At 37.5% G+C, this 22,324-nt stretch overlaps 3 protein-coding genes and 1 pseudogene across 3 annotated transcripts; 2 read left to right on the top strand and 2 right to left on the bottom strand.

Annotated features, from left to right (window-relative positions):
• Positions 1-3,419: 3,419 nt before the first annotated feature.
• LOC126973558 (uncharacterized) lies at positions 3,420-4,165 on the top strand (annotated as a pseudogene).
• An 8,288-nt stretch (positions 4,166-12,453) lies between these two features.
• Positions 12,454-15,915, top strand: LOC126973622 (uncharacterized). The gene is made up of 2 exons (XM_050820960.1): positions 12,454-13,014; positions 15,168-15,915. The coding sequence occupies exons 1-2, from the start codon at positions 12,645-12,647 to the stop codon at positions 15,866-15,868; spliced, it is 1,071 nt and encodes a 356-aa protein (XP_050676917.1). The 5' UTR covers positions 12,454-12,644; the 3' UTR covers positions 15,869-15,915.
• LOC126973614 (uncharacterized) lies at positions 13,009-16,427 on the bottom strand. The gene is made up of 2 exons (XM_050820951.1): positions 15,942-16,427; positions 13,009-13,953 (listed from the first exon to the last, which is right to left on the bottom strand). The coding sequence occupies exons 1-2, from the start codon at positions 16,211-16,213 to the stop codon at positions 13,059-13,061; spliced, it is 1,167 nt and encodes a 388-aa protein (XP_050676908.1). The 5' UTR covers positions 16,214-16,427; the 3' UTR covers positions 13,009-13,058.
• Positions 16,428-16,468: 41 nt separating this feature from the next.
• LOC126973628 (uncharacterized) lies at positions 16,469-19,154 on the bottom strand. The gene is made up of 2 exons (XM_050820965.1): positions 18,700-19,154; positions 16,469-17,809 (listed from the first exon to the last, which is right to left on the bottom strand). Exons 1-2 carry the CDS (start codon positions 19,071-19,073, stop codon positions 17,164-17,166), a joined length of 1,020 nt encoding a protein of 339 aa, XP_050676922.1. The 5' UTR covers positions 19,074-19,154; the 3' UTR covers positions 16,469-17,163.
• Between the last annotated feature and the right edge of the window lie 3,170 nt (positions 19,155-22,324).

Below are 22,324 nucleotides of genomic sequence, written 5' to 3'. Positions count from 1 at the left end.
GTTAATATTTGAGTGGAAAAAGTCTTATAATTTTTTAAAAAGTATAAAAAGTATTTAAGGATACAGAAAACCTACTAATAGTACCTAAGTAAATCATTAAATATAGTGTTCTAGTATTTTTTTTAATCAAAGTTATTATATTTTTTTTATATAATTGCTAATAAAATGCTCGCATAATGACTATTTTATTTACGGTATGTGTGGATAGATGCATCTACTGCATTGTACTTTAAGTATGTACTCAATAACTATAACTATGTTTTTTACTCATTATTTTTTTTTTGTTTGTTTATACTAACACATAAACTTTATTATGTAATTACAGTAAGTGGTTTCCTTTTTCTTAGTTTCTAATATTTATGTTGAGGTATGCCTAATTGTTTATTATTATATCAAATGTTTTTGCTATGGAAGAGCGGGGCCTCCTACTACAGGCAACTCATGGTTAAAACAAACTAATGTTGTGTGTTTTTGTATTTTATTGTAACAAACGGTTATTTTTTTTTAAAGGAGTATCCTTTTATGAGTGCTACAGCAGAAGTAATCATGGACAACGCCTTAAATTGTTGAATTAAATTGTCCGGTAGCTGCATTTAAAAATAGTATAGAGAGCACTATTATATAAAATGGAAATTTTAAAATACAAATTAAAAAGCACAACACAGTCACGTCTTGTGTGAGTCAAACTGCGTGTTTAGGATATGGGGAGTGGAGAATAAAATAAAGGAAGTGGTATATATCCAAAAAGATGATGAATTTTGGTAAAATTAAATGAAGCCAAAGTTAGTACAATTTAAAGTGAGTCATATTATTCCTGAACTTGTAGATTATCACAATATTGTGCTTGTAGACGACCATCTCAATATTAGAGAACATTGAGTTGAGAATTGGTGTGATATAGCGCGATACACTAGATTATCATAAAAGTTGCAAACTTTAACAGCCTTAGTTATAATCGTTCCTTAAATTCTTAAGTCACTCTTAGCAGCCATCTATGATTTTTTAAAATCATAAACGTTGTTTAACTTTTTAGGTATCATGGATTTGGATTTAATAAATAGCACCGTCATGCAAGTGCTGAATACACAATCAGCCGCCATTTTGTTACTTAGCATCTTAAACATGGGTCTAACGTCTTACGTTACTGAGACACTGATCAGTGGCAATCAATCTAATGTTTTTTTGTTTTGTAAATATTTAATAACAGTGAATAAAGAAATACGTAATTTGAATTTTATTGGACTAATTGAATTGTTGTGTTGACGTTTGTAGTGTGGTCTATGGTTTGTAGTGGATTGAAAATATAAATAATTCAATAAAACGGCCAGTTAGGAAACGTATATAAAGAGCCAACATTTATGTCCATCAAACTTTATCGGGCCTATGGACTTGCATCCCACACCACTAAATAAATTAATAAAAGAATCAACCTTTATCGTTCTGTTATTGTTGCCCCTGTTGTTTACTTTTGATACGGAACTATGATCATAATCAAGCCCAAGCCAAGGTGTGAAGCATCGTGCTAACGGCTGAGTGGCACCGGGGTTCTAATGACGGTGTCTCGAACGATCTCTTTGGGGCACCAGGGGGAACCCCATCGTATTCTACCCCTTGCCCCGGCATGCGAGGCTCTGCCGGGGTGGACCTTCAGATCCCTAGCTACTCGTGGGTTCTAGATGGACAAAAGAAAAATAAAAAATCAACAAACTATGCAGGAAATACCCCTGCAAAACCCCTCAAGCAGTAAACCTGCGGAGAGGAGCGGTGCTAAGCAACCTCTTACCTCCAACAGTCAGGATGTTAAGAGGACAAATAAAAAGAAGATATGGGCCTCTAAGTGCGCCTTCCCTCTCCAACAGTTGGGTGAACCAGGCGGCTTACACGACCCCCTACGAAGAGGACTAAGCTGTGCAGCAACCAAAAGATACCTCTACTTGTTGCATGAAGGACGCACGCCTGAGGAAGCCAGGAAATTGGCTATCGCTAGTAGAGTCACCCCGACCACCGCAGGAAAGAGAGGTTCTCTATTACAGCCCCCCAAAAACCGCCACCCAAGAGGCGCAAAGTGGAGACAAGTCCTGTCAACCCACAAATCAGTTTTGCACATGCTACCAAATCCATCAAGGTAGCCATAGTAGCCAAGGATCACCCTTGCAAGACCCTGACTGCAGTGTCCTAAATCGACTGCACATTGAACAACAGCAGTCTCAGCTTTTCTTCCGCTTCGGAACCATCCCCGTGAGCGGACTAAAGAAGAAAACTAGTGAAGGTACCTCGGCCGTAACGGATGACACACCATCACCGGCGGACTCACTGGACAAACTTGATGACCGGCGTGCTAGTCTTGAAGTAAGTGAAGACCTGACCAATTTGCGCTTATCTATACTCCTGGAGGAGGAAGAGCTGCTCGGCAAGGAGGCAGGTCTGGAAGTTGACATGAACACCCGTCCTTCCACCTCTACAGAGAAGGCGTGCACAGAAGATCTGGTGCTTCCCCACCCTGAGGGAGGATCTGTAAGCACTGATGCATGCCTATAAGATTTTCCAACTAAATGCCAATCACGCTAAGGACGCATCCGCAGTCCTATCAAACCTCTTCGCTCGGGGAGAGATGGGCATTATGCTGATACAAGAGCAATGGGTCACGCACGGCGATGTAAGATGTTTGTATAACAAATTCTCCGGTGTTGTGTGGGACCGAGCATGACCACCCCCGTGCCTGCGTAGTTGTAAGGAATAGCATTAATTTCACATGTATTTCAGAGCTCATGACGAGGGACCTTGCAGCCCTGCAAACCAAATAGAGCGCAGAAAGCAAACCCTCATCATTGCTTCAGCATACTGCGCAGGTGATAGACCCACGCCAACACTCAAGCTCGTCCGACTAGCGGACTACTGCAACAGCAAGAGGCTGCCCCTACTCCTATCGTGTGACGCAAATGCCCTCCACATAGAATGGGGTAACAGCAACACAAATATAAGAGGTGAGTCGTTTCTTGAATTTATAATTAAAAATAATTTAGAAATAATAAATACAGGTGACACTCCAACATTTATTACCACAGCTAGTAAGGAGGTATTAGATGTAATCAAAATTTTAAATGGTGAAAATTGTCAATTATAAGTGTCCGGTGAGAAAATCTATCAAACAAGTGAAACAAGTGAAAAAATTATCATCGTCAATATTGATACACAAAGAGTTGAAGCAAAAAAACTTTCTGAAATTGACTTAACTTATGATGCTTCATAAATAAAATCCAAAATAAAAAACTAAAACAAATAGAATCTTACAGTTTCCACCCAGAACCTTACAGTTTATTATTAGAAGTTAAATGTAAATAAAGATAATATTACAAGACTACATAAACACAAAGATCAGTCGGAGGACACGGTGATATCAACACCTTGGACTACTAAGAATGAGTTCATTAAGGAAAACAATGAACAATCAAGAGTTCATTAAGGGCCGAAACACATAACCGCGTTGCGGCACCGCACCACTGCGAAATTCCAGCGTTATCACGACATATTGTTGACAATGATTTAGTTTTTTCTATCACTCTTTCAAACAACACGCGTAACCCGGAAGCAGTTTTAAAATTAAAATGTCTGGCACTGACATCGGTTTATTTATATCTTTGGTTCAAGAACGCCGTTGTTTGTGGGATTCTAGTGACGAAACTTATAAAAACAGATTTAGAAAACAATAGGAATGGAAAAGCATTTGTGAAATTATTTATGAAAATTACAACGAAAAAGACGCTACGGAAAAATCAAAACTGGGTAAGTAGTGTAGTATTTTCTTCAATCTTTGAATGAGCATCAAACATTGATATTTCAAAGTCGGGTGCTTCAAATACTAACGGATATTCTTAGGCCTTCAATTCAGCAATATACACCTCACGGCTATACTCAAGATTATCAACATCAGAGGTATAATCAAGGATATTCAACTCAGAGATACGATAACACTTTTCAGAGTGGCTACCACACTTCTGCTCCTGGATGTTCGTCTACTGAACTGAGAACATGAGGCAGCCCTCACTGCCTCATGTTCCCAAATACATTCCGAGCCATGAAACCAACAACGTCCAATAAATTCACCATTTACGCTGGACGAAACGAGAGCTACTTCCTACAAGACGAAGAGTCTGATTTTTCTTGAATTAATCATTGTATTTTCCTAGGATTCCTAGTGCAATAAATGACAATAAAAAGTATTTGTTCTGTTAACGACGTGTCAACTTTAAACCAACATAGTTTTTGTGTTTTTACTTTTTTTAAATTGTATGTGTCATGTATGTGTTTAGGTTGTCTATGCGCCACGAATTAAAAAGTAATTATAAAAATGTCAATTGTCCATGACAGTTGGAGAATAGACTTGTTTGTTGATTGTGCGTTGTTTGTTTTATTGTGGCTCCTGATCTAGAAATCCTGAAGGTGTACCTGAGGTCTGCATACACAACAAACTGGCGACGAGGATGGGATCGAATCGGCGGGTGCAAGACGCGATTGAATCGAAAGTGGTTATCTTGTGCGAACAGAATTGGTGACAATGTCGTTTGGCAAGATGGATGCGTTCGATCGAAAAAGGACAATTGGTCGACCTATATCGATAGACTGGAGCAGTACTTCGTGGTAACCGACGTGAAAGACGAACGAAAAGTACCGTTACTGATCACGGTAATGGGAGCTGAAAGCTATGATCTACTGGTGACACTATGTACCCCGACTAAACCATCACAGAAAAGGTACTCAGAGTTAGTGACGCTCATGCAGGATCATCTGCAGCCTCGGCCGAGCGTGTTAGCGGAAAGATATAAGTTTCGGCAACGTAAACAATCGAAAGTCGAAAGTATAGCCGATTTCATAGCAGATTTGCAGAAATTGACAAAGTATTGTGAGTTTGGTACGTGGCTGGAGGAAAGTTTACGTGACCAGTTATAGCATACGATTACGGCTGTTTACGGAAACAGATTTGAAATTTTCTAAAGCCAAAGATTTGGCAATTGCGATGGAGGCGGCGGAAACAAACGCGGCAGCTGTAGAAAATCGCGGCAGAAGTGACAACAGCACCCCGTGTTTCGTGATGAGCAGTGCCCGTAAGAGAGGCCAAGGTTTTAGAAAATGGCCAGAGCAGACGAGAGACGAAGTAATTGGTGCGAGCCTGAGCGAACAACAAAGAAAAAAGGTGTCGTCGGGACCAGCGGATAACAGCCAGCGACCCGTCAAGGACATACGAAGTGCCGGGCGTGCGGAGGCGGACACGCATCGGAATCGTGTAAATTTCGGTTATATGTGTGCCGTGTTTGTAATTAAGAAGGACACTTGAAGAAAATGTGCCCCAAGCTGACGAGCATTACGGGACATAACTATGTCGAGGATGAGTATTGGGAGGAGGAAAAATATGATATAAATCTTTCCTTTGTAAAAAATGATAACCTCAGTAAATATAAACCATTTCTAATGATAGTCAATGTTAACAGCCAAGATATTTGTATGGAGGTTGACACTGGTAGTACGATATCTTGCATTAGTTCAGATGTGTATCATAAATACTTTACAAACTGTGATTAATACCTAGTAATTTAAGATTAAGGTATTATACAGGGGAGACTGTACTTACACTAGGTAAAATTAAGGCTCTTATTAACTACAAGGGCAAGTTAACTTCACTGGATTTGTATGTTATAGCTAATGGTAAGACAAATTTACTTGGTAGGCAGTGGCTAGCAGAATTGGGGATAAAGTTGTCTACAGAACTGGAAGCACCAGAAATGATAGAAAATTTTAACACATCCAATTTCAGTTCCTGCTGGCGTACGCGCTGCGCGAACCCGTGGAGCGCGAGTTGGAGGCGCCTGTGGAGACATCGGACTGGGCCACGCCCATTGTCCCAGTGGTCAAGTCTGATGGAACCATCCGCATTTGCGGTGATTATAAGATAAGTCTTAACAAATTTCTAGATGTGGACCGTTTTCCTTTACCTAGGATTGAGGATTTGTTTACAAAATTGCATGGAGGGCAAAAGTTCAGTAAAATTGACCTTTCTCAAGCATATGCCCAGCCTGAGCTAGACGATTCTGCTAAGTATACTGTGATCAATACGCACAAAGGTTTGTATAAATATAACCGTTTGATTTATGGACTTTCATCAAGCCCGGGCATTTTCCAAAGAATCCTAGAACAGATGTTCGCGGATATACCACGAGTTGATCACTGGAAGGGATGATAAGGAACATCTTGATAACCTACATAGAGTGTTCGAGAGGCTAGAGAAGTACAGGCTGAAGATTAAAAAAGAAAAGTGTTCTTTTCTAGCTGACTCCATAACATACTTAGGATATGTTGTTGATAAGGAGGGATTGCACACATGCCCAAAGAAGATTAAAGACATTTTAAATGTGGCTACGCCCAGCAACGTGACTGAGTTACGTTCATTCCTCAGAATGACCATGTACTATGCAAAGTTTGTGAAAAATATTAGTGCATTACTTACACCTCTTTATGAGTTTTTAAGAAAAGAGGCCAAATTTGTATGGTCTCAGCGGTGTGAAGCAGCCTTTAAACAAGTGAAAGAATTATTAGCGTCTGGCGAGGTATTGGCACATTATACACCGGAGCTTCCACTGATTTTGACGACAGACGCGAGCAGCGTGGGGGTGGGGGCAGTCATCTCCCACATGTGGCCTGACGGTACGGAGCGGCCGGTGGCATACGCTTCTCGAGTGCTTAATAGCGCTGAAAAGGTTTACTCGCAAATTGAAAAAGAGGCACTTTCAATAGCAGGAAGAAGTAACATATTTAAATTTTGTACAGGATTTCTTACCAATTACCAGTCAAGAGGTAAGGAAAGCAACAGAAAAGGATACAGTTTTAAGACAAGTTTTAACAAATATTAAGGCTGGTTGGTCATTATATTGTCAACAGGATGAATTGAAACCGTTTTTCGCGCGTAGGCAGGAGCTGTATGTAGAAGGCGGTTGCACCATGTGGGGCTATCGTATGATTATTCCACAAACACTGAGATCAACTATATTGAAAGAATTGCACAGCAGCCATCAGGGGGAGTCAAAATGAAAAGTGTGGCGCGAAGCTTCGTTTGGTGGCCGGGATATAGAATCAGTCAGTCAATTGTGTATGATTTGTGCAGCGGAGGGCTCAGCGCCTCCACGAGTAACATCTTAGCCCTGGCCATACTGTTGGGAGCCTTGGTCTAGACTGCATATAGACTTTTTTTGAACAAAAAAGGTTTTGCCTTAAGGGTATTAAGGCAAAACCTTTTTGTTCTAATTGACTCCACAACGAAATGGATCGAAGCTTTTTTGATGGCTAGGACAACGGCATCAGCAGTTATCAAGGTATTGCGAGAGACTTTTGCCAGGTTTGGATTGCCAAAAGAAGTCGTCTCTAATAACGGCCCGCTGTTCGTAAGTCAAGAGATGGATTACTTCATGAAATTAAATGGAATACTTCATACCTTTACGGCACCATACCATCCAGCATCGAAAGGAGCCGCGGAAGGGGCAGTCAAATTATGTAAGAAAGCTATTAAAAAGGCGATTAGAGAAAAGAAACGTTGCAAACTTTCCTTCTAAATTATCGTAACTGTGAACACAGCACCACGGGAGAAACGCCAGCCATGTTATTACAAAAACGCCCCCTTCGGTCGAGGTTGGATTTGTTGAGACCGCACAGTTTAGTAGAAAGAAAAGTGCAGCACAGTCAAAGGAAACAAATCGAATCAGCAAGAGGAAATCAGGCAAAACAGATGATAGAAGGCGACCCCGTATGGATGCAGGAATTTAGCGGAAGGGATAAGTGGGTACCCGGGATGATCTCTAAAGTGACAGGATCTCGAAATTTTCTAGTGACTAGGGAAAACGGTACCACAGGTAGTAAGCATTTAGATCAATTAAAAAGACGTGCAGTATACTGTGTTCCAAATGAAGTTCCATCAGACAACAGACCGGAGGTGACGCCAGCTGGCGCTCCGGCCCCGCCCTCGCGCTCCCCGCGCGCAGCGCCCGCGCCCGCGCCGACCGCGGCCGAGTCGCCCGCCCGCGTCCGCATCCCGACCCTGCCCGCGGTGACACTAGCCCCCGGTCCCATTGTCTCGAAGCGCATAAGGAAACCGCCTGTGCGTTACGGTTTCGAATCTGTTTAATTAATCGTGGATTGTTATATATAATACATAAATATGTAGTTATAAGTTTATTTTGTTTGTTACTAAAACTAGTTAATGTTTAATAAATGTTCCACTCGTACTAAGCAGATGATGATCATATGTGATCTTACCGAGGTAACTTTAGAGCTCGGCGAAACAGTATTTAAATAAATATTATACATAAGTATTAATTAAGAAAGGGGGTGTCATGTATGTGTTTAGGTTGTCTATGCGCCACGAATTAAAAAGTAATTATAAAAATGTCAATCATCCATGACAGTTGGAGAATAGACTTGTTTGTTGATTGTGCGTTGTTTGTTTTATTGTGGCTCCTGATCTAGAAATCCTGCAGGTGTACCTGAGGTCTACATACACAACAGTATGAATGTCATTAAGATTTTAAGAGGCTAGAGTATTTAAAACCTATAAAATGTTTTATTGTAACTCAATGCGAAATATTCTATTCCCGATCTGTTGAAACTACATACATTGTGAGTGTAGTCGCCATACATAATTGTATAAAACTAGTGCATAGTAAATTTACATTGAGTTAAAACAGTAGCATTAAAGACCTCGAACCAAGAGCATGTTTTTTATTACCGACAAGCAAGAAACAATCTAATCACCCTTACAATACAGTACATAGTGGTCCTTCGAGCCGGAATGTTAGCGAGTGCATCAAACAAAAGACGGATTAGTATGAACAGATCCTTTCTTGAATGAATCTTGCTCTGCTAAATCTAAAACAACATGCTTTGAAATGGCGTCAACATCTACAGGTGCTGGAGTTAAGAGGCCATATGAGGACATCATTGTCGATCCCGACACGCAGTAAAGAATTAAAGATGCGAAGAAGCCCAGGATTGATCTAGATGCAGAGCGGAAATTTAAATGTATAAAGTCTATAGTAGACATGTATCACTCTGTCCTCAATCAAGTTTTTGGGTCTGGGAGAGAGCCAGAGAGAAGGAAAGACAGCATGGAAGTGGATGGTGAGAAAAGGCCCTCTAAAGATGATGCAACAAACAATATAACTGTTGAACTGGGCGCATTATATTAGGTATTTGTTAGTGGTAGTCCTTCATCCGCCACAAAGACAAAAGGAATTGCTTTTTGAAAGCCAGGTAACTGTATTGGTGGAGGTATAGGTAATTGACCTTTTATTAATAAATCGTATATATTTTAGTTCTGAAAAACATCCTTACCATAAGCACCTATATCGATATATATACATTTGTAATTCGGATCAACAAGTGCCAGTAGAACTACAGAATTATAATTTTTATAGTTAAAAAATAGCGATCCACTGTGATCGGGACTCAATACGTAGCTACTAGATGTCGCCAGTCACATATTTTTAGAACGAATAATGAAAATAGAGACCACAGATTTAAATTTTTTCTAGGTACTTTGTGTAGTACAGATGTACGCAGGAGGATACAGCGATGAAGCGAAAACAGCAGGCGTGAAAAAATTGTCTCCTGCAAAAGTTAACAAATTGTTTTTTACGAAATTTATATTGATATATTTGATTGTGTAATAAGTGTGACTTTTTGAAAGCCAATTACAGCATTTGTCATCGGAACAAATTAGTGCCATTATAGAACAGAAGCGGGCTGTGTATCAAGATATCGTAAAATCTCTTCAAAACCAATTGAAAATTGACATGAGGCTTGCTAAAGATGATCCCTCCATTGAAACGCTAACCTTTGATCTAGAAAAACGTTGCCTTTACCGCATATACCTACAAATATCGACTCTTACAAGACACACCTCCGGGTATATAATTTAGGTATACATACATACTAGCAGTAACGATGAAGCTCACTGAAATGTATGGGTAGAAGAAGAAGCTGGCAGAGGTGCTCAAGAGATAGGGTCTTGTCTCATTAAACATATAACAGAAAGGCTTGATGAAAACGTGAAACATTTGATTTTATGGAGCGATTCCTGTGGTGGCCTGAACCACATTATTAAATTGACATTAATGCTTAAAACCATTGTGAATGAACATTCAACTTTAAGGCCAATCAATATAAGATTCCTTGAATCGGGGCATAGCTTCCTCCCAAATAATACAGATTTTGGGAAGATAGAATGTGCGTTAAAAATTCAACAGAGACTCTATACACCGGATGATTACATTCAGGTTATGAAAACTTGTAGAAAAACAAAACCAATGCAGGTACATACAACAAGAAGTAAGTTTAAGTAAGATGTAAGGTTTATGGTGATAATAGTATCACATGAGTGTTTTAAAACACCCAGAATATGAATCCTCTAAAAGATTCTGAAACAGTTAGCTTACTGCTAACATTAAAACAGCCACTCCTATTAGTAACCTGATATCATCCATTACTGATTATATTCAAATAAACTAAGTATTAATGAATAAAATATTTATTTTTGGTAGTAATTTTCATTTTGTATAGTGCAATTATTAAAATTCTCGATTCATGTTCTTTTGCAGCGTTTAAAATATCCGGCGGTGTGCTGTTAAAACTTGAATCGCATATTTTTACACGAGTTCTATGTGAAGCTTACTGGAAATGCTGATATAGAAGACGATCTTGAAGGATTTTCGGGTCAACCTGATTTTGAAGTAGAATTGGATTTAGATTAATCAAATATTTTTATATTATTTTAAGAATAATTTTTATTTTAATAAGAGATTTAACTACGATATTTAAGAACTATATATTTATAGCTTGGCAATATAATAACAAAGATCCAATCCACACACAGATAGTTTTGCTAAGAGGAACCAGAGTTTTTTTATATTTATTAAAAATGTTTATAATTTTAATCAATACTATAATTGTACACATAAAAAATTATATTTTTTTAAATATTAAAAATAAATGTTATCAAAAAGAGCAAATAGATAAATTTACTCCACACAAAATAAAGACAAAAACGGCTTTTTTTCAAAACTGTCATTATGTGGGGTGATTCTGTTTTGCGTAAGTAGGTCCAATTGAAGTTCTAGCTAGCTAGCATAGTAAGTAAAAACTAATTGTATTTGATAATTGAACTTTTAGCTCGTAAAATTAATAAATGCAATTAGTTTTTTCAAGGTGAAATAGACACATAATAACTAGGTACTTGACTTGTGTATGTGTAATTTTATGTGTAAGATTCATATAAGTGGGATTCTAGTGACGAAACTTATAAAGACAAATATATAAAACAAGAGGCATGGAAAAACATTTGTGAAATCATTTATGAAAATAACAACGCAAAAGACGCTACGGAAAAATCAAAACTAGGTAAGTAGTGTAGTCTTTTCTTCAATCTTTGAATGAGCATCAAACATTGATATTTCAAAGTCGGGTGCTTCAAATACTAACGGATATTCTTAGGCCTTCAATTCAGCAATATACACCTCACGGCTATACTCAATATTATCAACATCAGGGCTATATTCAACTCAAGATTATCAACATCAGGGATATATTCAACTCAGAGATAAGATAACACTTTTCAGAGTGGCTACCACACTTCTGCTCCTGGATGTTCGTCTACTGAACTGAGGACTGCCTCATGTTCCCAAATACATTCCGAGCCATCAAACCAACAACGTCCAATAAAATCACCATTTACACTGGACGAAACGATAGCTACTTCCTATGGCACACAAGACGAAGAGTTTAATTTTTCTTGAAACAATCATTGTATTTTCCTAGGATTATTCCTAGTGCAATAAATATCAATAAAAAGTATTTGTTCTGTTAACTACGTGTCAACTTTAAACCAACAAAGTTTTTGTTTTTGTTCTTTTTTTTATTGTATGAATGACATTAAGATTCTAAGAGGCTAAGTATTCAAAATCTAAAACAGGTTTTATTGTAACTCAATGCGAAATATTCTATTCCCGATCATTTCAGTGTGCCCCTCGTAATAACAAATAAGCAGAAACTTTCTTACGACGATCCATCCCAGAGACACGTCTATTCACAATAAAGAATTAACTGAATAAAGATAAAAACATTTTCACGACGCCACAACGCCGCAACGTAAACTGCCGACTTCAGCGGCGTGGTGCCGCAACGCGGTTCTATGTTTCGGCCCTAAGGGCTAAAACAATGTACAGTATAAATACGAAAATATCAGCGAAGAACGGCATTCACATCATATTACTTTAGCAACACTTTTATAAAAGTAGAATAATAGAAGATTATTGTAGATTTATTAAAACGAGTAAGTTTTTTGAGATATTTTGACTCACATATCGTCAGGGATAATGCAAAACCGCGTAACTAGCATTGGATAATTCCGCGTTACGGCGCGTACACATAGAACATCCGTTTTACAGGTCCGTTTAAACGTATATGTTATTAGCGTATGTAGTTGTATGAGCGAGTTCATACAGAATACAGTATTCCGGATCCAGTAAAAAATACTGATCCGACAAAATAAGCAGCAATCCGTTTTACAGGTCCGTTTAAACGTATATGTTATTAGCGTATGTAGTTGTATGAGCCAGTTCACACAGTATTCCGGATCCAGTAATACTATACTAATCCGTTTTATCGGATTGAAACCGCACGAGGCTTTGCACGGGGGTGCGCGGGGTGCGATGTGCTACACACAGCCGCCATTTGCCGGTTTCATTCCTAGAGTAGTGCACGTGTCCAGTGCTATCATAATCATGGCAAGCAAGGCGTTTGAAAAATATGTTGAGCAAGAAGTTTTGATAAATTGTGTTGAAAGTAGACCAGTTCTTTGGGACAAAACACTGGAGATTTATAAAGATAAAATTGCAAAAACCGCAGCTTGGCGCGAAATATGCGGTATTCTAAAGGAGGATTTTGAAGCTATGGAACAAAAAGAAAGACAAGAATTTGGTAAGTATTTATTTTATATTGTAATGGAGACATTGTTTTTTATTTTAAATAGCTTCATTCTGCCAAGAAACTGACCCAGATTCGGACACGAAATAGTTTTCGAATTCCGTTCGAACTGAATTTGCAGTTCGACCACCTCGTAGCGTTTCATCATCAGGTAGGCTATTGAAATGAAATGCTTCAGATTCGGATGTGTTGCCATCCTTTAAGCCCTCTTTTTCCCTTATAAAGTTGTGTAGAACGGTACATGCCTTAACTATCCATATAGCTGTTGTTTTGTTGACGTCTAGAGGCCGGTGGAATACTCTCCACTTATTAGCAAGAATACCAAATGCACATTCAACGTATCGTCTAGCTCTGGTCAAACGATAGTTATATATTCGCTTATTTACGTCTAAATGCGTCCCGCTAAATGGCCTCATTAAATTTTCGTGTAAACCGAAACCTTCATCGCCGATTATGACGTAGGGAACTCTCGTTTCTGAGCCTGTTATTAATGGGCAAGGTTCTGGTATTTGTAAACTGCCATCTAGCATCATTTTCCAAAATGTCGACTCCTTGAATATTGATGAATCGCATTCTTTTCCATACGACCCAATACTAACATATAGAAAACGATAGTCAGAGTCTACGATCGCTAATAATATGATGGAAAAAAAGTCTTTGTAATTTAGGTACATTGAGCCACTTTTTGCTGGTTTTCGAAGTCTGATGTGTTTACCGTCCACTGCTCCTAAACAGTGGGGAAAATTTGCTTTTGTGTCGAATCCATTTGATATATGCTCCCATTCACTCACTGTTGTAGGAAGTCGCATAAACTCGTCATTCAAGTTGTTCCATATGCATCGTGTAACTTCCTTAATAATGTTGCTTATAGTTGACACACCGACACGAAAGACGTAATGAAGTTCTTGAAATGTACACCCAGACGCTGCATACCTAAAAAAAATAAATTAATCAATTACTATATTATTACACATATATTGACTTCCCATACAAAGTAACGTTAGTGACTGTAAGGGTTTAGTTTTAGTTAATTTTGTCTATTACTGATTATGTATATGTCTATGTTTCGTAGAGGTACTTCTCTATGGTCAGACTATTAAAGATGGCTTGATGAATAAGTCTTGTTTTATTATAAAACTATAAAATATTATAGTGACCAACAAATTTTGTATGGAAAGTCGAAATTTTTATGAGAGTTTTTAGCAAAGTCGTAAATCAAAACTCATACTTATACAGGGTGTTTTTGACGTCATAACGCAAACTTCGCGAAAAGGCTACACTTAATGCCACTAATCAAATTGTGAAAGTCATTCATCTCGCTAATGATCGGTTACAGAAATTGTCATTTTCGAGCGCGCAATGTATTGTGAACACCGCGATTTCAACGCGCGATAACGTACCTTTGACCACAGAACAATAATGGACTAAGCAGAATAGCGGCTTCTTTTGAGAAAGCGCGCGCAATCCAAAATGTTCATAGTGGCGCAAAATGAAGTAATAATAAGTATTGTTTAGATTTTAGCTAGAGGCGGTACGAATAAAGCGCACGGCTCGCGACTTTTGTAAAAGTTCAAATGAAAGGTCATCGTTCTGTGGTACGATGACCTTTCATTTGAACTTTTATAAACAGCTGAGAAGACACCATTTCTAGTTTTATTTACATTGCTACTTTTAGTGAAAGTAGTGAATTAATTACTTTTTTATTAAAAATCTCATTGGGTTAGGTAAGAATAACGATTATGAAGAGTCTAAAGTAAAAAAAACTCCAAAAAAAATAAAAAAAAATTAGGAAAAAACCGACGAAAAATTCCAACACGGGGGGGTCCAGAATCATGTCCTGGAGCCATGGTATCCGTTTGTGCGTCGACGTGCCTAACACCCTGTATATATAGTACATAAATAAAATAAAATTAAACTGAACTGAACTAAATTATAAAATTACCTAATTAAAATAAATTGATTTAAACATTAGTAATACTTTTTTGCTTCCCATTATTTACTGACCGATTAGTTCTTGCACTGTCAATTTGACTTATCCACTGACCAATATGGTAATTAATTACTGACAAGTCTATTCTACCTTCTTATTCGCCTTTCACTTACTAAGCTATTGACAACCATCTTATATTATTATTTACTTGCTTCAGGAAAATATGTTATAAAAAAATGGAATTCGACTAGAGATGCCTGGATACGAACATTGAGTGAGAAAAAGAAATTGAAGAAATCTGGAGCTGCTGCCTCAAATACCAAGCCTTACAAATATCACAATCAAATGTTATTTTTGAAAAAAGTTGTCACCCCAGGTGATACACACGAGAACGTCCCTGCTAATGACAACATCACGGAAACAGTAGAAAGTAATAAAGACAACGAAGATGAACCTGATCAGATTACGGAACAAAGTGGTAGTGACAGACAAAAGGAAAGACAAAATTTAGAACCGCCGCAACGCAAGGCAATCAAAAGAAATGTGAATGAAGTAGACGCCAAAATGATTGAATACATGAATGATCAGTTAAAAAAAAGTAAAAATGAGTTTGAAGATCCCAATTTATCGTTCTTCAAAGGTATTTTGCCGCAACTGGCTTCACTTAATGGCGATCAAATTTTAGAATTTCAGTCTGGAGTGATAAACCTTTTACAAAATATTAAAAGTAGAAGATATGGTCAGTCAAACTACGAGTGGCCTCCATATTCACAAAGTTCTAGCACTCCTCACTACCACACCCAAGGTTATTTTAGTAGGCCACATCATCTTGACTCTACACCATCAGTAGAAGGTTCGCCATCAGTAGAATCTACATTCAGCCAGGAGTCAGACTTGCCAGATCTGTCTATGTTTTGAAATAAATCTTCATTTTTGTAAACCTTTTTGTCATTTTAAATTTTAATTGATAATAACAAAAATTAGTTCTTACCTTAAAAATATCGCTAGTTTTACTTCAGGGCACAAGCTTTTCCTCCAGTTTGTGTCTTTCTTTTTTAAATCCTTTTCTAATCGTTTAAGAAGGTCATCAAAAGTAGACGTCGTCATTCGGAAATAAGTAAAAAATTTAGATTCGTCTTCTTTCAGCTGACGCACAACAGCACCACGACAAAATCTTTGCCTTAATAGTGGATGTATCCAATAACGCCGGGGCTTCCTCCGCCGCAGACGACGATAGTACCAATACAACACGACAACGTCCATTCTCGTAGAAAGTAGGCGATACACTGAAGAACGAAAGTCCAGTAGCGTCGGATCTGTTAAAATCGGTCCTGTAAATGCTGTGTGAATATTACCTCCAGTAGCGTCGGATCTGTTAAAATCGGTCCTGTAAATGCTGTGTGAATATTACCTCCAGTAACGACGGATCAGTTAAAAAGGATCCTGTAAAACGGATGTTCTATGTGTACGCGCCCTTAGAGTGCTTGTAGACGTCCGTTTTTTTTCACCGGATAACGGACCCTGTTTTTTGCCGGATTCGCGGTGGTGAATTATAATGAATGTGTGTACATGCACCGGACATCGGTCCGGCGAACAATTTACGCCGGATGCACCACCCCTTCCCCTCGGCGCGACGGACACCGGTCCGGTGTAAGAAATGGCGGTCATCCACGCCAGTGTATTGGTGCGTGTTGACGCTGCCGGACGTATTGCCTGTTTTCTGTTAATTGAGTGCCGTCTACCTGCGTTCTTTTAAAAATGGGTGATATTGACATGGAATTGTTAATAAGTTTGGTTGAAAATAGGCCTGTACTGTGGGACAAAACCCAAGAGTGCTATAAAAATAGACAGTCGAGTTTTGCCGCTTGGAGAGAAATTTGTCTTGCGTTAAATGAAGGTTTTGAAACGATGTCCGAGAAAGAAAAAAATGATTTTGGTAAGTAACATTTTTTTTCATTATTTTTATGCATGTTGATTTTGCCATGGTACACGCCCTACTGGTGACATGAAATACTCTGCATATTTGTTACGAATCATATTTGCTTTTACATTACCTCGTGTTGAATGGGAACGAGGCAAATGGCATAGAGTAGATACCATGTGTGAACTAGCATTGTCAGTAGCATTATTAGCAATACCCTCTACTTTATGAATTATGTTTTGTAATAAGCAGCATGTTTTTACAATGTTAATAGCAGTATCTGTTGAAACATTTAATGGTCTATGCAAAATCCTCCATTTATTGGATAAAATACCAAATGCGCATTCGACGTAGCGTCGCGCTCTTGTGAGACGATAAATGAAATTTTTTTTATTGAGTCAAGTTGATGCCCACCGTAAGGACGAAGTACGTGTTGATGTAAAGCGAAAGCTTCATCAGCAACAAATACATAAGGTAACTCACTGCCTGCACCTGGCAACTGCTTAGGTCGAGGAATATTTAATTTATCGCCTACTATTCTTTTCCAAAATTCTGTTTCTTTAAATACTGCTGAATCGCATTCTTTGCCGTAGGCTCCAACATCAATAAAAACAAAATTATAGTTTGTGTCTACCACAGCCATTAATACTATGGAGAAATAGTGCTTGTAGTTGAAAAACATTGATCCACTTTCTTCTGGCTTGATGATTCTAATATGTTTGCCGTCAATGGCTCCCAAGCAATGAGGAAAATTTGCATTCGTCTCGAAATTTTTTGCTATTGTTAACCATTCGTCTTCCGATGGTAGTTTCATATAAATTGGAGAAAGGGTTTCCCACAATGCTTCAAATACTTCTTGTACAATACAGCTGATAGTTTTTATACCCATTCTGAAACTGTAATGTAGATCACTAAATGTGTTCCCTGCAGCTAAATATCTGTAACAATTTTTTCTTTTTTAGGCAAAGATATCATAAAAAATGGAACAATGCAAGAGATAACTGGATGAAATATCACAAAAAAGTTAAGGAATGTAAATCCGGCTCTGGTGCAAAAAGTCTACGTAAATATAAATTCTACGATCAAATGCTCTTTTTGTGTAAAATTGTGACTCGCCGAACAACGGAAGCAAGTATTACATCAGAAAAAAACATCACACAATCTGACAACAAAGAAACTGACTCACAAACCAATAATGACCCAACCACACCAGCCAATACTACCGACTTAACAAAAACAAGCAAGAAGAGAAAGACAGACTGTAGCGAAGTTGATTGACAAATGCTTACTTTAATTAAATCAGTTGAAGATGAAGACAAGAGTAAGAGTATGTGTTTTTTCAAAGGTATTGCTCCGATTGTAGACAAGTATAGTGATGACGATTATGTTGAATTCCAATATGAAGTCATTAAAGTTATGAGAAATTTAACTCGGAGAAATCAAGCGTCCATGCAGCAGCAAAATTACAATTACAATATTAATCGAGGCTACACTACGGCTACACCCGACTACAGGATACACGAATATCAACCAACACAACCCATTCCATCGACATCCAGGATGCCCTATGAATATCAGCCAACACAACTCATTCCATCCACATCCAGGATGCCTCAAGAACTCATGCAGCAAGATGATTCCCAATCTTCAATTATTACTGAATTAAGTTCAACCACATCGCCTGATTACGATTTCGATTTTTCTAAAACTCCTTAATTTATTTTTTGAGTATAATAAAACAATTACTACCTACTAAATTTTGTTTTAATTAATACAGGTAATCAATCCAATTTTCTATAATTTGAAATTGAACATCTCTTTAACATACCTTATCGTAACGGCTAATCTCTCTGCCGGGGAAATAGATTTACGCATATCAGTATCCTCGTGTCTTATTTTATCATATATGGCTGTTAATAATAGTTGAAAGGTTTCTTTCTTCATCCGAAAATAATTGTAAAATTTAGTTTCATATTCTTCCAACTGCGTAAAAAGAGTTTGAAATGCACCATATTTCTCCCTTTCCAATAATATAGGATGCACCCACGATGACCTTTTACGTTTTTCTATTTCTTTTTGTTTCTTCTTGTACAAATAGTAGGCCAATACGAGTTTTTTTTTTCTTATTATTCGACATTTCACACGTGTGTAATCTCTGACGACCAGTTCAAAACTAACGCATATAGACGGCAGTCCATCCATCCGGTAAAAAAAATATGTATACAAGGATAGCCGTTTATTGACGGTCCGTTATCCGGTGAAAAAAACGGACGTCTACAAGCACTCTTAATCTGACAAATGTAGCTAATTATCGATTTCGCGGGCATTCTACGTAAGATCCCAATTTCCAGCCTTCTCGCTGACGTGACGCTCATTCGACCAACAGAAAGCAAGAATTCGCACAAATACAATACAATGCACGTCTACAGCAGATAATTGACAATACCGCGTATCTCATAAGGTATCATTGGGAGCGTATTTTGTTGGATTATTTGAGCTGGGGCCACAAAAATTAAACAATATCATCTAAACATCCACCTACTATTTAAAAAAAAATTGTCAAAATAAAACAACATCAAGTCTTGACGATGAGGAAATAAGACCAAGCACCTCAATACAACTAAGTCCTAACAACCTGTCAAAAGTCAAAAACAGGTGTTGGCAACCCTAGGATAAACAGCTGGTTTTGATTGCTCTTCTAATTGATATTAAATTATATATAATTATTGTCGTTTTGCCATATTTTAATTAGTATAAACGTATTACTAAATAGTGCAAAGTGTTACTCAATATATTACGAGTACATAGAAATTACGAACTCAAATACTGCGACGGAGATTCATGCCGGCTGATGACAAGTTGAATATGAAAATTATTTGAAGTACAACCTTGTCACAAAAACCTGGGGAGTATTTTATTTATTAATCTATAATAATTTCTTTTCATTATATTAGGTCCTTACATATGAAATTGGCGTATTTCGTACTGGCCACTTTAATCACGATGTTCTCCTCTTTGGTATGGAATTCCAAATTCAAATTTGTACAGCTATTTACTCATGTATTTGTGCTTCGATGACCGCCATTCATTTGTTTTTTTCTTCTGTTTGCGTCACTCATTTTACAAAATGGAAAACTTAAAGTATCGCATTATTTACGAGTACGAGTTCCGCCGTGGCACTAGTGCTGCGGAAACGACTCGAAGCGTGAATGATGTGTATGGCGGTCATGTTGCAAAAGAAAACACAGTTCGTTTTTGGTTCCAACGTTTTCGTTCTGGAAATTTCGACCTGCAGAACAAGCCCCGAGGACGGCCTGAGACCCAAGTTGATAATAAAGTATTGAAGGCTATTGTGGAAGCGGATCCATTGCAAACCACGTCCGAGTTAGCTGCAGGATGCGGTGTTGGTGATAAAACTGTTTTAATTCACTTGAAGCAAATTGGGAAGATTAAAAAGCTTGAAAGGTGGGTACCTCACGAATTGACTGAAGCAAACCGGCAAACGCGCGTCGACTGCTGCGTTACATTTCTGAACCGGCACAATAATGAAGGTATTTTAAACCGAATCATTACCTGTGATGAAAAATTGATTCTTTACGATAATCGGAAGCGCTCAGTGCAATGGTTGGATCCTGGCCAGCCAGCAAAATCCTGCCCCAAGCGAAAATTAACCCCAAAAGAGTTACTTGTAAGCGTTTGGTGGACTAGTGCCGGTATTGTTCATTGCAGTTTTCTCAAGTCTGGCCAGACTATTACGGCTGATGTGTATTGTCAGCAATTGCAAACCATGATGGAAAAGCTAGCGGCTAAACAAACTAGGCTGGTCAATCGCTCCACGCCACTGCTACTTCACGACAACGCTAGACCACACACTGCACAACAGACGGCTACCAAATTAGAAGAGCTTCAATTGGAATGTCTAAGACATCCTCCGTACTCCGCGGACCTTGCTCCAACAGATTACCATTTTTTCGAAATTTGGACAACTTCTTGCAAGGGAAAAAATTTAACTCCGATGGGGTGGTCCAAATCGCCTTCACAGATTTTATTGATTCCCGTCCGATTGGTTTTTTTAGTAAAGGAATCAATGAACTACCTATGAGATGGCAAAAGTGCAAAGAAAACAATAGTTCATACTTTGATTAATTAAATATATTATATTTAAAAATATTCAACTTTTTGTTCCTTACATACAAAACGCCATTTTCATATGTAAGGACCTAATATTAATTTGTTAAGCTTTAAACAAAAGTAACTAATTTGTAGATAACCTAATCTCGTTCTAACCTTCAAAGTTCAATCTCGCCACAACTTCATAAAATACTTGTTTGATTCTAGCAAATTTATCTTTTATTAACTTTATTATATAATATAAATTTAAATTTAAGAAATTAATAACGATCCTAGCACCACCTCATAATCGAAATTTTTAATATTTCAGATTTTGTTAAATTTACTTTTTATATTAAATTATTAATTAGCACACAAATTACAGGTTTAAATTAAAAATGAATACTCAAATGATGACTCGAAGAGCAACAATTAAGGAATTGGAAAGCAAATTGAAGACATCGTTACTCGAATTAAAAAAATATAAGGAGGAATATACCTTCCTATTGAGGGAGCGCTCAGATTGTGAGGAGGAGATGTTGGTAATGAACACTAAGATTGCTTCACTAAAGGCTGAACTGTCTGAGATTCATATACAAAAAATGGATCTTCTAGACCAGAGGGATAGACTACAAGAAACAATAAAACAACTGGATCTTAATGTTATTCTAATCGATGAAATATTCATTCGATTACATTTTAATCGATTTTCTATATTTTAATGTTTTTTCGGTTTGTAGATTGCAATATGAGCTACTTTTTTGTATTATACATGAGATTAAATTTTTTAAAGTATATTTCAATTTGTTAACCATCAGGCCCAAAAGTCCAAAGTTTTTTTGTTATACAAAATTCCGAGATGTAAGACTTGTGGGTTATTATAAAGATAAAGCAGATTTTTTATATTTTTCATTTTGTAGTCTGACAGACGAAAGGCAAAAATAAGGTTTGTGAGGTAGGGTTAATAAAACTACTGTAGTAAGTTAAAGTGTAATAAACATCAAGAAACTTTATGGACACAGGAATCAAAATCTTAAATGGTGAAAATTGTCAATTAAAAGTGTCCGGAGTGAAATTCTGTCCAACAAGTGAAACAAGTAAAAAAATTATCATCGCCAAAATTGATACACAAAGAGTTGAAGCAAAACAACTTTCTGAAATTGACTTAACGTATGATGTTTCATAAATAAAATCCAAGTTTAAAAAAACTAAAACAAATACAATCTTACAGTTTCCCCCAGAACCTTACAGTTTATTATAAGAAGTTAAATGTAAATAAAGATAATATTACAATACTACATAAACACAAAGATCAGTTAGAGGACACGGTGATATCAACACCT

Source organism: Leptidea sinapis, chromosome 29, assembly GCF_905404315.1.
Source record: "Leptidea sinapis chromosome 29, ilLepSina1.1, whole genome shotgun sequence".
Lineage (NCBI taxonomy): Eukaryota > Metazoa > Arthropoda > Insecta > Lepidoptera > Pieridae > Leptidea > Leptidea sinapis.
Note: the sequence above shows the minus strand (reverse complement) of the source record. Positions and strands in the feature narration are given on the sequence as shown.